Source organism: Schistocerca cancellata, chromosome 6 (assembly GCF_023864275.1).
Source record: "Schistocerca cancellata isolate TAMUIC-IGC-003103 chromosome 6, iqSchCanc2.1, whole genome shotgun sequence".
Lineage (NCBI taxonomy): Eukaryota > Metazoa > Arthropoda > Insecta > Orthoptera > Acrididae > Schistocerca > Schistocerca cancellata.
Window position 1 is genome coordinate 291,042,397 of NC_064631.1, and position 15,845 is coordinate 291,058,241.

Below are 15,845 nucleotides of genomic sequence, written 5' to 3' on the forward strand. Positions count from 1 at the left end.
ATCATTAATACCTGTAAACTACTTCAATTATGGCATAAAATATGTAACATTGGCTACTGCAACTGCATCACCATGCCTCGCTAGTGTCAGCTGCGGCATTTGTTGTCAAGGTGAACAATCGACCTGTAGCTGCAGCACATTAACTGTGCCTTCTCTGCTTTGTGATTAACAAGACATAGCTACCTACAGCAGTCACTGTACATGTCTTTAAATGAAACTCTCCTGAGTTGCTTAAGATGACTTATTCCAATGTAAAATAAATTAAGTAGCAGGGCAAAAAAGTGTGGACTCTAAAGGTAAAGTTACAGATTGATTAGCAACAGAAACTGAAGGGAAAGCTGTGAGAAAAAGTAGAAACTGTGAAACTCTATGATGTGACATATACACTATATTTATTAAAATGTCCACAGAACGTGAAGGATTATACTTTTAAAATAGCCCATGCTATATAAGAGTTTAATGTTCTTTTGACAGTAACATCAACATCATTAGAGACTGATCACAGACTTCATTGAACATAGTTGAAGAAAGAAATTTGTCATGGACTTTCAGGAGAAAATATCCAAGCACTCATTATGGAGATCACAGAAAATCTGAGTTAGGATTAACAAACATTTTTAAGCATTGCCTCATAAATGCTAGTGAAGTCGGCAGGTCCACGCTGAAATTATATTAAAAATTTTCTATGTATGAGAGCCATCTAGAAAGATGGTGTTGGGAACATAGGCATAATTTTACCAGCCATAAAATTTAGATTTCACTGCTTCCAATTGACGACTGTAACAGACAAGCATCAGTCAGTCTTTAAAGCACAGATTCACAACAGTACAGCATCATACTACATAGTTTATTCTACAAACATAGTCTACAAGCCACTGCTAAATAGCTGTTGCGGTGCACATCACACCATTATTTGTTCCTCAACCTCTTGTTCGTATGGTTCTCCCAATAGACATACAAAAGATAGAGTAAAATTGTTTCACCGTATGCCTAGTGGAAACAGCAAACATGGCTCTTTAGTCTGTGACTGTTCTGTCAAGTCTCAGACCACCAAAGCTTCATAACGGAGTTCAAAATATGCTATTAACATTTCTGTCATTTGATGCCTTTTAAAAATGGACAAAGACAGTTACTAATACCCAGGAATTACATGGTATGTATGTGACCTCGAAAGACAAAAGATTTTAAAATAATCTCATAATTTAATTTAGTTTCTTTAGGAAATTTACTCAAAATTTCATGGCATATTACTCTACAAGTTTTCCAAATCTCTTATTTGTGTTGTCTTCTGTAAGGACACATCTCTATTCTCACAACTGATTTACAACAGATTTTAACTTTTCATAAATTATCACAGGCTTGTGTTTCCAACACAATGTAGGGAGTATTGATGGCTGTGACAACAATCCCCCCTCCCCACAATTTTTGTGTGTTTCCTTTGTAAACAGAGTTTGTGCAATACTTAGGTGAAAACTACAGTCCATCTGGAAAGGATGCGCCAAACAGGCCTTGCTATTCCTTATGTTAAAATAAGTGCTTATATTGATTCCTAGTGTTGAGTGATGCCAACACTACGTGAAAGAATGTTTCCCTTCCGAAAATTCTCATCTAATATCTGTATTTTCCCATTTAGAGATATGGAGGACCTGGGTTCAATTCCTGGGGTTTTTCCTTTGCAAGAAGACTAGTACAGCTTTCACTCAGCCTTGCAATGCCATTTGAGGAGCTCCTTGACCAAGTAGTGGTGGCTCAATGTCTAGAAAATCTGCAAACAGGCCGGGAGAGCAGTGTGCTGACCACGTGCCCCTCCATACTGCATCTTCATGATGCCGCAATGCAGAGGATTACACAGCAGCCAAAAATACATCCTCCCTTGGGCCTTCATGGTCTGGACAAGGAGCTCATTTTATAATGTGTTTCACTTACTTGCAGAGGGTCTTTAAAGCTGAAACTAAAAGGTTGGCTTGAACTATCACTGCTGTGTTGTCTGAAACATGATCCCAATGGAGGTGGCATGGCATTCTGAGAACCAGACTCCCCCTTCTGCTATAAGGAAACCCAAAGTACTGTTAATTGCCAGCCAAATACCTAGGACTAGGGGAAACAGCAAACATGGCTCTTTAGTCTGTGACTGTTCTGTCAGGTCTCAGACCACCAAAGCTCCATAACCGAGTTCAAAATATGCTATTAATATTTCTGTCATTTGATGTATTTTAAAAATGGACAAAGACAGTTACTAATACCCAGGAATTACTGTTCAGTAATTCAGTGAGAGATTTCTTGTGAAAATGCAACGTAATTTATAAGCTTAGTTCAATGATGGTGTGTGGGTATATCAATGAACCACAATACTACAAAATGTATTTATTTGCAAATTATTAACTATTTCTCTGTCAGCAGACTGTCACTGAACTTATATAAAATACTATATAAGCAAAATCTATATTTTGCATGGCCTGTTCCACAATGTTGGAAAAAATGCATGCAGGGAAAGTCAATAAATGAAACAGAATACTTAAAATGCTTGGATGTTCTTAGCAATAAGGAACTGAACTGAACTGAAAGTCAAACATTATAAATGTTTTTAAACATCTAAGCTCTGCTTCTTTTGCACTGTGGCTAATAAATAGCAGGTTTTGGAGATAAAAATGTTGAAATGATGACACGCATTTCCACTTTTCATTCACTAATGTCTCACTGCATCTTATCCTGTGGTAACTCTCCACTGAGAAACAAAGTGTTTGTTACAAAGAAGTGTGTAATGAGGACAATATTTGGTGCCCACTCTAGAACCTCTTCTAGATGTTCTTTAAACAGATTGGCAAATGGACAACAATATCACAGTACAGTCAGTCTCTTATAAAGTTTGTTGTCGACAATAAATCAAAGTTTAAAAGCAACAGAAACATTCATAAATATAATACATGGTTATTCTAAATGATGGGCCCATTTTCAAAACTTCATATTTAATCAAGTAAAAATCCAAAATCAACAAGCTTTATACCAATTAAAAGAGGAAGTTTCAATTTTTTCAGTATGTTTGATATCCATTTAATAAATTAAATAATTTGTAATTAATTAGTTTTAATAATTATTTAATAATTATAAATGTGATAAATGTTATAAATGTTCAATGTGGTCACTGTTGGCTGCACAGCAAACTTCGACAACGAAGCCTAACTCGTCCCACACATGCAAAAGCATATCTGCTGTTACTGAGGGCACAGCAGCAGTGATCCGGTTCTGCAAATCACTCACAGTGATTGGCAGAGGCGGGAAGTAGACAGTTTCCTTCACATAACCCCATGAGAAATAGTCACAGAGTGTGAAATCAGATCTCAATAGCCAGAAGTGCAGAACCAGTTCCTCAAGTCCCCTGCGACTGATCCAGCGCCGAGGAAGGGAGTCATTCAAAAAGTCTCTTACATCACGGTGCCAATGGGGCAGAGCTCCATCCTGTTGGAAAATGAAGTCCTGGGAATGTTCCTTAACTTGAGGGAACGGTCACTGTTCCAACATGTCCAGCTATGTGAGTCCCCTTACAGTTCTTTCTGCACAGAGAAATGGTCCATAAATCTTTGTAAGGGATACGGCACAGAACACGTTGATCTTTGGTAAGTCTCTTTCATGTTGCAATGGTGGATGTAGATTTTCAAAACCCCATATGCAAGCATTGTGTCTGTTAACTTGTCCACTAAGGTGGAACGTCCCTTCATCGCTAAAAATTACACGCTGTAGAAATACGTCATCCTCCATCTTTGCTAGCACAATCACAAAACGCGAGATGCTTCTCTTTGTCTTTGGGGTTGAGAGTCTGCACAAATTGTAATCGGTATGGCTTGTACAGCAAATGCCATCTCAGAACTTTCCATATAGGTGGTTGGGGTACTCCAAGTTCTGACTGGCTCTATTGATAGACTTGCTGGGACTGCACATAAATCTTTCTTGAATCTACCAGACATCATCCTCACACACACACTTGGCCTGTGCTTTTTCCCTTGCACACACTCCAAGTATGTTTAAATTGATTAAACCGATAGGTAATGCTTTTGCGAGTTGGTGGTTGAATACCGAACTTGGTACAAAATGCCTGCTCCACTGCAATTTGTGACTCACTTTTCGCGAACTGAAGAACACGGAAAACCTTGTGCTCCACAGTCACCATCTCACTCACAACTGACAATGAACTGGAATGATGGTCCTATTGCCTTCCTCTTTCCATTGGTATAAAGCTTGTTCATTTTGGTTTTATAATTGAATACATACGAATTTTTGAAATTGGGTCCATCATTTGGATACAGGCATGAGTTAGTAATTCCTAGCCACCAGCTTTCACACATTACAGTAACAGAAATTATTCTACAGAGTAGAAGAAATTGTCATAGTTAAACTTCAGTTCATTTTCATTTTTTACTTTGCTGTAAGTTAGTCATTCTATATAACTGGGCAAGTGATCAAATTTTTTGGCTGGAGCATTGTGGATACTTGTTTGTGATAAAGACAACCTTAATGTGGAGTAATGAATGCCACTTTTTCTTCTTATATTGTAATTATGTACAGCATCATTCCCTTTGAACTACAGTGGATTATTTACAACAAACTTCATGAGGAAATATATATACTGTGAAGCAGTAGTCAAAATGCCCAACTCCTCAAACAGATTTCTACAAGGTGATCATGGATGAGTGTCACATATTATTCTTACAGCATATTTTTGCCAATGAAAACAATTAGCCTACATGACATTCCTGAATGAAAATATGCAAAATCTATCTGCTTACTGGCTTCTCTCTCCCAAGACCTGCAGTGATTACAAGTGCAAATTTGGATAAACTAAGTTGTTTTAGGAGATCCAAAATGTGTTTTTCTAGTTAAAATTCACATCAATATGGACACCTAAAAATTTTGAAGTTTCCACCCTATTTGTTATTCCCTTATAATGTGATACACTTATCACTGATGTAGTACCCATAGATGTGCAGATTTAAATATGTTGTGTCTTTTTTAAAATTGAAAATATGAGACCATTTGCAGAAAATCAGTCAACAATAATTTTAAGAACAATGTTTTCCATTTCTTACTTAATGTATAAGTCAATTATTCAAATGGTCAGAAAGTTCTTATTTCATTTACTGAGAAAATTATTATTGTTCTACACTGGCTGGCTTGTTTCACACCATAGAGAGAGATTGCAATTATGACCCACTGGACAGACACATAACTAAGCTAAACGGGAGTACCACGATGTTAAAAACAAAAACACAGTTTGGACAGTTTATCAACAACTGAATTGCATGCAAAGTTGGTGAAGGTTAATAAGCAGTTTACTCATTCATTCTCAACATTTAAGAAATGGAAAACTGAAATGAAAAGTGTTCATTCTTCTACTGAAAAAAAAATCCATATAGAGAACTTCCTAAAAATGCAACCTCAGATGAAGACACTGAATCAGAATAAGTTACAGTTGAGACAGTGTAAAAAGATCTGTTACAGCTGGCAGCACTGACAACTTTCAACTGCGAAGTGTTAATGGCTGCAAGCAAAAACAGTAGTTATATCCAGAGCTGTGACAACAATGAGGCATTGCCATAGAACCTTTACAAAGTGGTGTCACATTACTGACTGAGGTAGACAGACGGAGCTACTGTGCCGAGCCCATTGTAACTGTCAGGGATCCACTTACACTAACTCAACTTTAGTAGAGAATTGGTGATTCAACGTAAAAAGCAAACAAAATAAAATAGTAATAACATTATACAAGAGGAATAAACTATAAGAAATGTTTGTATAATATGGGTGCTGCATTTGTTGTATACTGACCAAAAGCAAAATAAATAAATTTTTGAACCATTTTAAAAATAATCTAACATATTCTATGCTTCAATTTGTTATTGTGAATGAGATGAGTCCATCACTGCCTGTCAAAAATGAAACAGGAATCATAATAGTTGGTGGAAGATAGGGGCTGAATCAAAACCCACCAACCCAATTTCATATGTCTGGAACACTATGTCCAATTTCTTGTGCATGATGTTAAAGGTATTCTTCTTATTGATTATCCAGTAAAATTAAAACAAAAACTATACTACACAAGTCATTTGGACCATCTAGACAGAAGAACACATGAGGAGATGTCTGGATTGCAAGCAGAAAAATTTTCTTTCATCAGGATATTGCTAAGTTCAAGATATTGCTTGTCAAATGTAAAACAGAAATCTGAAGCACAAACACTGCTGATTTTCACTATTTCCCATGCACAAAAAAGTGTGAAATGTTTTTGTATCTAGTGACTTCCATCAAATATTAATCTTTCACACATTCTCAAAATATAAGTGGCTTCTCTCAGTTTGGCCACAGATAATATATTGACCAAGTCACAGTTCGTACTTCTAAAGACTCCCAATGCTGGAAACAGAACTTACACATACATTGAGAATGTATTCAATTAATCTGACAACACACTACAGGTCACTAGTACAATCTGTGAATCTTCAAAGGCGTTTAATTGGGTAGATCATGACAGCCCTTTAAGTAAATTAGAATATCATGGTATTTATGCAACGTAATGTCTGAACCATGCTAGGAAATTCTGGACATGATTAAGCTGTGCGTCTCTAACAGAAAACTAAGGCTGTCGATAGTAAACATTCCTATATTAAGGCATCAGTCTTCACCAACTGAAAACTAATTAATTGTAGTGTCCCACCGAGTTCCACTTTGCCTACAGTAACAACCTTCTAACTTTACCAGATGCAAATTTGTTTTGGTTGCAGATGACACCAACATTGTGAGAAGTGAAAAATTAAATATATTTTTGAAAATGGCTGTTAATGAAAATTTTTAAGCATTAACTAATGGTTCTAGTATATTCTTTTCTGTTGAACTCAAACTCACAACATGCAAATCATATTCTGCAAGACGTTTACACCCAGAATACATACAAAACATGAGCACATGCAAAGAGAGTAGGTTGATGGTGTTAAACCTTTTAGATTATAAAATGATGATAAGTGTAATTGGAATGAGCACGACACACAACTGCTGAAATGTTTAAACAAACTGTTGGTTAGGTGGTTTGATTGGAGATTAAAGGGACTAAACTACTTTTTCCTTAGTCACACAAGTCTTGGATGAAAACCATACTCCAAAAGAACCCTATAACCCAAAATCTGGGGAAGGAACTAAACCCAGAAAACTATCTGTGTAACAACACTGAAGTAGAAGTATGAAGCCAAAATTGAAAATATTAACTAAAAGGAAAATAGCTGTAGAAAGTGTTAAAACAATATAGCAGATGGCCTTGGATGGCTGATCACAAGAATAAAAATGGATGAGCCAGCTACTTTGTAACACACTAAAATCTCCAGCCTAAAAACACAAGACAAGAGAAACACATATAGTGAAAAGTCAAACAAACAGCAGCAGAAAGAAGAGAGAGAGAGAGAGAGAGAGAGAGAGAGAGAGAGAGAGAGAGAGAGTAAAAAATGCAGGTCAGGTGAAGTCCTGGGAGATAAGGCCAGGCACCCACCCTAAGATTAGGGGATAAAAACCCTCCTCTCAAATAAAACTCAAAACTAGATCAGCTGTTGAGGTATTGTCACCTAACACCATAGGTAGGGTGTCAGGAAGGATAATAATCTGCCTCAGGGTGGCTAGATTGGGACAGTCCAACAATATGTGGACTACTGTCAATCAAGAACCACATTGACACTGGGGTGGGTCCTCGAAGACAGAGTCAGCCAAGTATTGCCGATGCGAAGTCCTTGCAAGAGGCTAGCATGTAGGACCGCCACACTGTCAACTCCTTTACCATATATGACTTATTCGGCAAAGTTAGGGAGCGCCATTCTGTACCCCAGAGCCCAGAAACATTGTGGCATAATACAGATCGAAGATCAGATTCCAGTATGCCGATCTCCAGACTAGGATTACAAGCAGCCCCTTACACTAGCCTGTCGGCAAGGTTGCTTCCCATGATGCTGATATGTCCCAGGATCCATATAAAGACCACGGACCATCCATGTTGTTCAAATACATAAACGGGCACTCTGATGGCCATTACCAAACAATGGCAAGGATAACATTGGTCAAGAGCTTGTAAGGCACTCAAGAAGTTGCTACAAAGGAGTCCCCAGCACAGGAACAGATATCCTAAAGAGTGTGGGAGATGGCTACCAGCTCTCCAGAGAAAGCACTGCAGACATCTGGCAAGGAGAGCTGGTCAATATGTCTTGCACGAACTTAAGTGACCATCGACCATCGAGCCATCCGAGTAAACTATCTCTGAACCCTGGGACACATCAATAATATAGAGAAACAGGTGCTGGAGGGCTGCAGGATGAACTGAGTCTTTTGGGACTTGTGATAGGTCCAGATGAAGCTGTGGTAGAGGGAAAGACTTGAGTTCAATGAGAAGGGACTGGACACCAAGTGCAACTGTAATCCCTGATCTGGGCCGCTAGTGTGAGAGTTGGATCGCTGTGTTAGCGACAAGGAGATGGTAATTCAGATGTTTAGGTGAGCTGTGAATGTGTGCAGTATAATTGTCAAGCAGTTGTTGTTGCCTTATCCGCAATGGAGGAACCCAAGCTTCCACGAGTAGGCTGTTCACAGCTCTCATTCAAAAAGCTCCCATCGCAAGTCAAATTCCACAGTGGCGTATAGGGTCCAGCATCCGCAATGCTGATGGTGACGCTGAACCGTATGCCATTCTCCCATAGTCAAGACAGGACTGTACAAGGGCTCTGTACAGCTGCAACAGTGTAAGGCAATCTGCACTCCAGTCAGTGTGACTCAGGCACTGAAGAATGTCGAGGTGCTGCCAGCACTTTTGCTTAATCTGATGAAGATGGGGAAGCCAAGTTAAGCGAGCATCGAAAGCGAGTCCTAAAATGCGATAAGATTCCACGACATTAAGGACGTGGTCATCAAAATAAAGTTAGAGTGCAGGTGAACTATATAATGGCTACAGAAGCCCATGGCTATGCCTTTCATATGGCTCCCTAAACAAATTGTTATTTGCAATGTTGCAAAAATAGAAAAAAGATACACTTCATCTAGTTTCATTCCGTATTGTCATACAGTTCCATATTTTGGGATTACATGACAAGCCAAGCTTAAGATTTCCAAGTTCAAAAGTGAGTAATACAAATTATTTGTGGTGAGGAGTCAAAACCATACAAAGAAACCCATTTCAAAGGTCTCAGTATACTAACTACAGCTTCTCAGCAGATTTATTCCTTACTGACATTTGTCATAAATAATATTTCTCTGATTCAAAGAGAAGGGAATCTACAGGAAGCCTTCCTAACCTCCCAGAATCCAACATCCCACACCTGGTTCAGATTCACTGAAAGCATCTTTGTGATCTGGAGCAGGGGCCAGGGGGCATGTGGCCAGGAGGCACGGGCAAGGGCAAAAAAGGAGCTCTCATCACATGACTCGGTACCATCCAAGCTTGGAGCAACTGAATCACATTCTCCGTCAGGTTTCGACTACCTGTCACCGTGCCCTGAAATGAGGAGTATGCCCTACCCCTCCTAAAGCAGTATTCTGATGCCCACTAAACTTACGCAATATCCTTTTCCATCCACACACACTCCACCCCTGCATCCAACCCCTTGCCTCATGGCTCATATCCCTGTAACAGAATTAGATGCAGTGTCTGTACCATACCCCCTCACACTACTACTTACTCCCATCCTGTCACAGGCATTTCCTGTCCCATCAAAGGCAGGCGGCCACCTGTAGAAGCAGCCATATGATCTACCAACCAAGTTGCAACCACTTTCTACAAGGGCATAACAACTAACAAGCTGTCCAACTGTATGAGTGGCCACATTAAACTGTGGCCACAATTAAACTGTGACCGAGAGATAGCTGGACCATCCAGTTGCTGAACACGTAGCCCAACATGATGTGCTTCACTTTAATGACTGCTTCACAGCCTGTGCCACCTGGATTTCTTCACCTAACACCAGCTTTTCTGAAATTCACAGCTCTGAACTCTCTTATAACTCTCTCATAACTCCCCTGTCTTAAACTTTTGTTGATCCCTGTCTACCAGCTACCTATCCTCTTCCCTGATCCCACTTTGCTACTACATACATCATATACCCTGTCCACACTAGAGATGGGCAAAACTGTTCTTTTCAGAGATTGGATCAGAACTGTTCACTCCCTGAAATGAATTAGCTCTTTTTCATGACTCACCACTCATTTACAATAGAAAATAAATGGAAGGCACATTGCCCTTTAAACTTGGTTTATTCCAGTACTATACCTGTATTTTGATCTTATTTGATCCTATTTTGAAGTAACACAGATAATGAGTAAGAATTTTGTATTGTTTATTGAAATTTCCACGATATGACAAAGTTTTGGATTATTGATTTATTTTGCACTATCGTGGTTTTTTGGGTGATCGGAAAATGTTGTAACTTGAGATTTACATTAACAATATATTTGGCTATAATGTATTAAAATTTCATTAACCTCATACAAATACATCGCAAGCCATATATTTTTAAAGTGAACATTTCCTTCCGAAGACGCCTAAAATCGCAAAATCCGTACCAGAATAAGAAAAAAATATATAAATTTGACTGTAAAACGAAAGTGCTGCATATAGCCTTACGCAGAATAAAACAAGGAAAATATTGGTGTATCACATTTTGCGATATGTTTATCGGTTCGCTCGTAATTAAAGCGTAAATTCGAGTGTCCATAATAAAAATCCTATAGTAAGAGGAGTCGTCAGGGACCTAATCTAATCAGTTTAAACAAAGAAAAATAAAATAAAAACAATTGATGTATACATAACATAATAATGTAATATACATAGCGGTATTACTACGAAGAACAATATCCAGTAGAGACGAACTCTGATGCAGAGGCGCTGAGTCGAGCAGGTCGAGCCGCGAGCTGTATTACTGCGTGAGCTGAGACCGCAGAGACCAGAGTGACACCTGAGTCGCTTTTCTCAACGCTCTGGCTAGAGTCGAGACGGTGGGGCGAGCGTTGAGCGGACGAGTTCCGAGGGTGGGGGGGGGAGCGGTGAACTCACCCGCTCCGAGACAAATCGTCCGTTCCCTTGCGAGCAGGTTGTTGCAAGTAGTTCCTATGTTATCCGCTAGGTGGCTCTCTGTCCTGTTGCTCGCATCAACTGCCCAGAGGGCAGGACGTGCGACTGAAACGATCGCCGACAGAGTGCGATGCGAAGTTACGCTGCGCCAGACACTGCAGGCGGCAGACGACGCACAGAGACGGCACGGCATATGTGAAACACAAAATCCAATGGGGCACTGCACAATGCAGGCAGCCAAGGTAGAAGCAGGGCAGAGGCCGGCGCTGGCTGTGTTGTGTGGCGTGCACTGTGCTCTGACCAGCAGAGGCGCTGCTGATATGCTCCGTCTCTCTCTCTCTCTCTCTCTCTCTCTCTCTCTCTCTCTCTCTCTCTCTCTCTCTCTCTCTCTGCCGTGGGAAACGTTTGGAGCTACCGTTCTTTTTTTCTGAATCACTGATTGTTCACTCCTTTGAAAGATGCAACTCTATGCATTAGTTCAAGAGCGGATCCCCCATCTCTAGTCCACACACCTATAAGTCATTTTCCCTTCCCTACTTTTCTCCTCTCTCCCCTCCAACTCCCCACCCCACTCCACCTCCCAGCACAACCTTTTGACACTGCATCTAACAGCCTTATTTGGTCTCCACCAAGGCACGCTCTGCCAGGAAGCACAAGCATCTTCCCTCACCACTGCCCCGTTATCCTTCCCCCTTCCGACCTCATATGTTTTCCTTACCCCACTAGCCACCCCCAACTGCTGCTCTGCCATAATCAGTCACAGTCAGCTCTAGGCCCGGGCACAATTGCCATCTGTGTGTGAGTTGTGCTTGTGTGAATGTGTATGGGATTTTTACTGCAGAAGAACTTAGTCCAAAATATTTAATATTTTTGCGGTCTGTTTCATTGTTTGACTGTAACTCAATGTCTCCTCTATATGGTGAGTAGTAATCTGTCCTTTCCATATTGATGTTATTCCATCCTGACTTTACATTGTTTGGTGTATGTAGCCTTTTTTATGAAAAGGTAAATACACTGTATTGAAATAGTAGACACTGAAACAGGCTGATGAAAACAGCAAACTAACTGCAGCTTCCAAATTTATTTAATACACCAAAATTCAATAATTCACTAACCTTGACAGAAACAATTTTTGACTTGAGCATTCGCTCAACATTCTCAATCATAGCTTTAAGAAGTTCAGCACCACTTCTCTCCTTGACACTTGCATTCAAGTATTTGTATCTCTGAAAAAAAGTTGAACCATTAGAAGTCATATATCGGACATCAAAATTATAGGAACTTAAGAAATTGTGGACAATACTTACAGTTCGAATATCATGTGCTCTTGTTACTGATGTAGTTAGTCTCCATAGTTCATCCCCAAGCCGGTCTGCCCATTTTAACACCCTGAGGGAAAGAGTTAATTATGATCACTGTCTGAAAGATTTTACTTAATTAAATATCTGAGATCTTTAACTGCACACACACCTATGCTATTTATAAATTTGGTCACATGTCTATAGTTTTTTCTACTTCCTATATAGCAGTACAGCATTTTTGGTAACTGCATTAATGAACAGTATGACAGTAAATTCTCTCTCTCTCTCTCTCTCTCTCTCTCTCTCTCTCTCTCTCTCTCTCTCTCTCTCGTTACGGAGAACAATTAACTTCCATTAGAGAGCTTCATCATTTGTCAGAGATTGCTATTGCCTCATGGAAACAAGTTTAATTAACACATATAAACAGCTCCATATATCATTTCCTTTTCTTATTATTAAAAAGTTATTGCACTGGATTTTGATGGTTATCTTTCTGTAAATTCTGTAATGAAAAATCTTTTCAGTACATGGTGTAAAATAATGTCATGTTTGATAGACACAAACAGCATTATTTCATTCACACAGTAATCTGATTCTTTTTTCCCCTATACATTTGCCACTGTCTCAAACTGGTTGCTGTACTCTAGAATGAAATTGTTCCACAAACAAGAAAATTGAAAGTGTCCTCAAAACCTGACACATCTGTCAACAATACAAGCACACCGATAAAAGATCCAAACACATCCACACATGTTGCAGCCAGGATAATAATGGAACAGATTTACAAATGGTTCACAGCAAACAGCTCAATCATTAATATCACTAAGATCGTCTTATACAGGGTTTTCATTTTAACTAAAGGCATTGAAATATTTCAAGAACTAATATTGGACCAAAGAAAGTTATAATTCCAATTTGTATGCCTCAGAAGGGTCCATACAATGATACTACACTTGACCCCTCACCCAATTCCGTGCATGGGTGCTGGCGGGGGAGGGGGGCAATTTTGTAATCTTTTACGGGAACCCCGTTTTTATTGCAGATTACAGTTCTTTGGCAAAATCTACATACTTTTAGAAACGGGTATACAATCATAATTTATGACATGTTACTGAACGGCCCTTGAATACCAAAAGGCACATTGGACCCCACCTCTGTGATGCAAGGGTAGACCAGGCCAGTATTTCATAGCTTTTATTTGGAAACCCCACTCACAACACTGAATTCCTCCGACATATCGAACAGTAGACTATTCAATGCACCATCATGACCATGTAGAGAATTATGACATATCATAACAGGCAGTAGACTGTGACTAGAGCCCACATATCATGTAGACGTAGAACAGATAGCAGCTCTAAATATTACAATACTTGCACAGAGTTTATTGCCCGCACAGCTACCTGTCATCTGAAGAATAGATATGCAAGTGGACAATGAATGTTGCAACCACTAAAAAAAACCTGAATTGATCCTGATTTATGGAGAATATAGGAGAAATGTTGAGCCTGCTGTTGCCTTGTACACCAAGCACTTTCCACAGAAAGCTAACTCTCATCCGTTCTTTTTTGAGGTTGTGAACGCCTTTATGTCTGATGGCAGTGTACAGACCGGCAAAAGGAAACAAAGCAAACGTGTTACAGGAGAAGCTAATGAAATAATTGTACTAGCGGTAGTACACCATAACCCAAGGGTAAGTACCTGTCAATTATGCCGTGATTCCGGTACGTTCATAGGCAGTATTGTCACGACATTGCAACCTCATAAGTATCATCCACACCGCATGTAACTGCAGCAAAAATTTCATGGTACCAATTTCCATAACTGGATAGCATTTTGAAGTGCAGAACATGCACTACTGGAATATAGACAATCCCCACTGGTTCAGTAAGCTGACCATCAATGTCTTCGGTCGGTTTACATATGCTGTGGCATCATGGAGAACAAAGTCATTGGTCCATAGCTTATAGATGGCACAGTGAATAGAAACAAATATCGAGCATTTTTGGAACGGAAACTACTGGGACTGCTGCAGGATGTTTCCCAGGACTTTCGATAACGTATGTGGCTGCAGCATGATGGTTGTCCAGCACATTATGCAACTGAAGCACGGGAGGTATTAGACCGTGCTTACACTGGTCGGTGGAGCAGTAGAGGTGGCCCTATTAATTGGCCCACAACATCACTGGATTTGACATCACCGGTTTTTTTTTCTGTGGGTATATTTAAAAGATAAAGTGTACCAGCAAGTGTCAACAGGTCATGAAGACACGGGCGGCAGCTTCAGAAATGTCTGCTGATATTCCCACAGGTATGCTTTTGTCCTGTGTATGCTCTTTTGAAAAGTGAAACACCAGGTGTACTGATATTGGCGGTACTATTTTTCCAACACTAATACAAAAAGTAAAGTAGCATTCACCTTGAGCCACAGCCACAGCAGGGCACCGAGTAGCCCCTGTTCGATATGTCAGAGGAGTACAATGTTGCGAATCTGGTTTCCAATTATAAGTTATGAAATATTGGATTGGCCTGCCCTACCCTCACAGCTTGGAGGTGGGGTTCCACATGTCATTGGATTTTCAAGGGCCAATGAGTAACATCTCGTAAATTACAATGAATTTACATACACACACACACACACACACACACACACACACACACACACACACACACACACACACGCACACGCAAGCGCGCGCGCACACACACGCACACGCAAGCGCGCGCGCACACACACGCACACGCAAGCGCGCGCGCACACACACGCACACGCAAGCGCGCGCGCACACACACGCACACGCAAGCGCGCGCGCACACACACGCACACGCAAGCGCGCGCGCTTGCATGCGCGCTCGCTCGACTGCTGTCTCCAACCCCTGTAGCCAAACTACAACTGTCATATTAAATGAAAGCAACAATCTGGAGTGGGGCAGGAAAGGGGGAGCGATAGTGGGGTGGTGGGGTGGTGGGATGGAGGGAGGAAGAGAATAGTACTGTCTAGCAGAGTGTACAGGGACTAGGCTGCCAGGGGCAGCAACAGGAGGCTGTGGGAAAGAGGAGAGGGAAGAAATGGAGAGCGGAAAAGGAGAGAATCAGAGAAGACTGGTGGATGCATGGGTAGTGAGCAGCATACAATGAGGGTCAGGGGACGTGAATTGGGAAGAAAGTGATAGGACAGAAGGGGCAGAAACAGTTGGGTGGAGCAGCTGACAACAGTAGCTTATCTTAGTTTGAGACCAGAATAATTTTGGGAACAGAGAATGTGTTGTAAGGACAGCTCCTATCTACATGATTCAGTGAAGCTGGTGGTATATAAGGAAGGATCCAGATGGCCCAGGTTGTGAAGCAGCGATTGAAATTCAGCATATCATGTTCAGCTGCACATTATGCCACAGGGTAGTCTACTTTGGTCTCAGCTACAGCTTGGCAGTGGCTGTTCATCCTAGTGTACCGCTGGTTG

General features: G+C 40.5%; 1 protein-coding gene across 3 annotated transcripts in view; it reads right to left on the minus strand.

Moving 5' to 3' along the window:
• LOC126190697 (voltage-dependent calcium channel subunit alpha-2/delta-3-like) overlaps nucleotides 1-15,845 on the minus strand; it is a 398,470-nt gene that overhangs the window by 248,569 nt on the left and 134,056 nt on the right. For all 3 annotated transcript variants that reach the window (XM_049931163.1, XM_049931162.1, XM_049931161.1), the window contains exons 2-3: nucleotides 12,391-12,472; nucleotides 12,199-12,309 (exon numbers count right to left, since the gene is read on the minus strand). In XM_049931163.1, coding sequence (XP_049787120.1) covers nucleotides 12,199-12,309; nucleotides 12,391-12,472 — 193 coding nt within the window. The remainder of the gene's footprint in view (nucleotides 1-12,198; nucleotides 12,310-12,390; nucleotides 12,473-15,845) is intronic.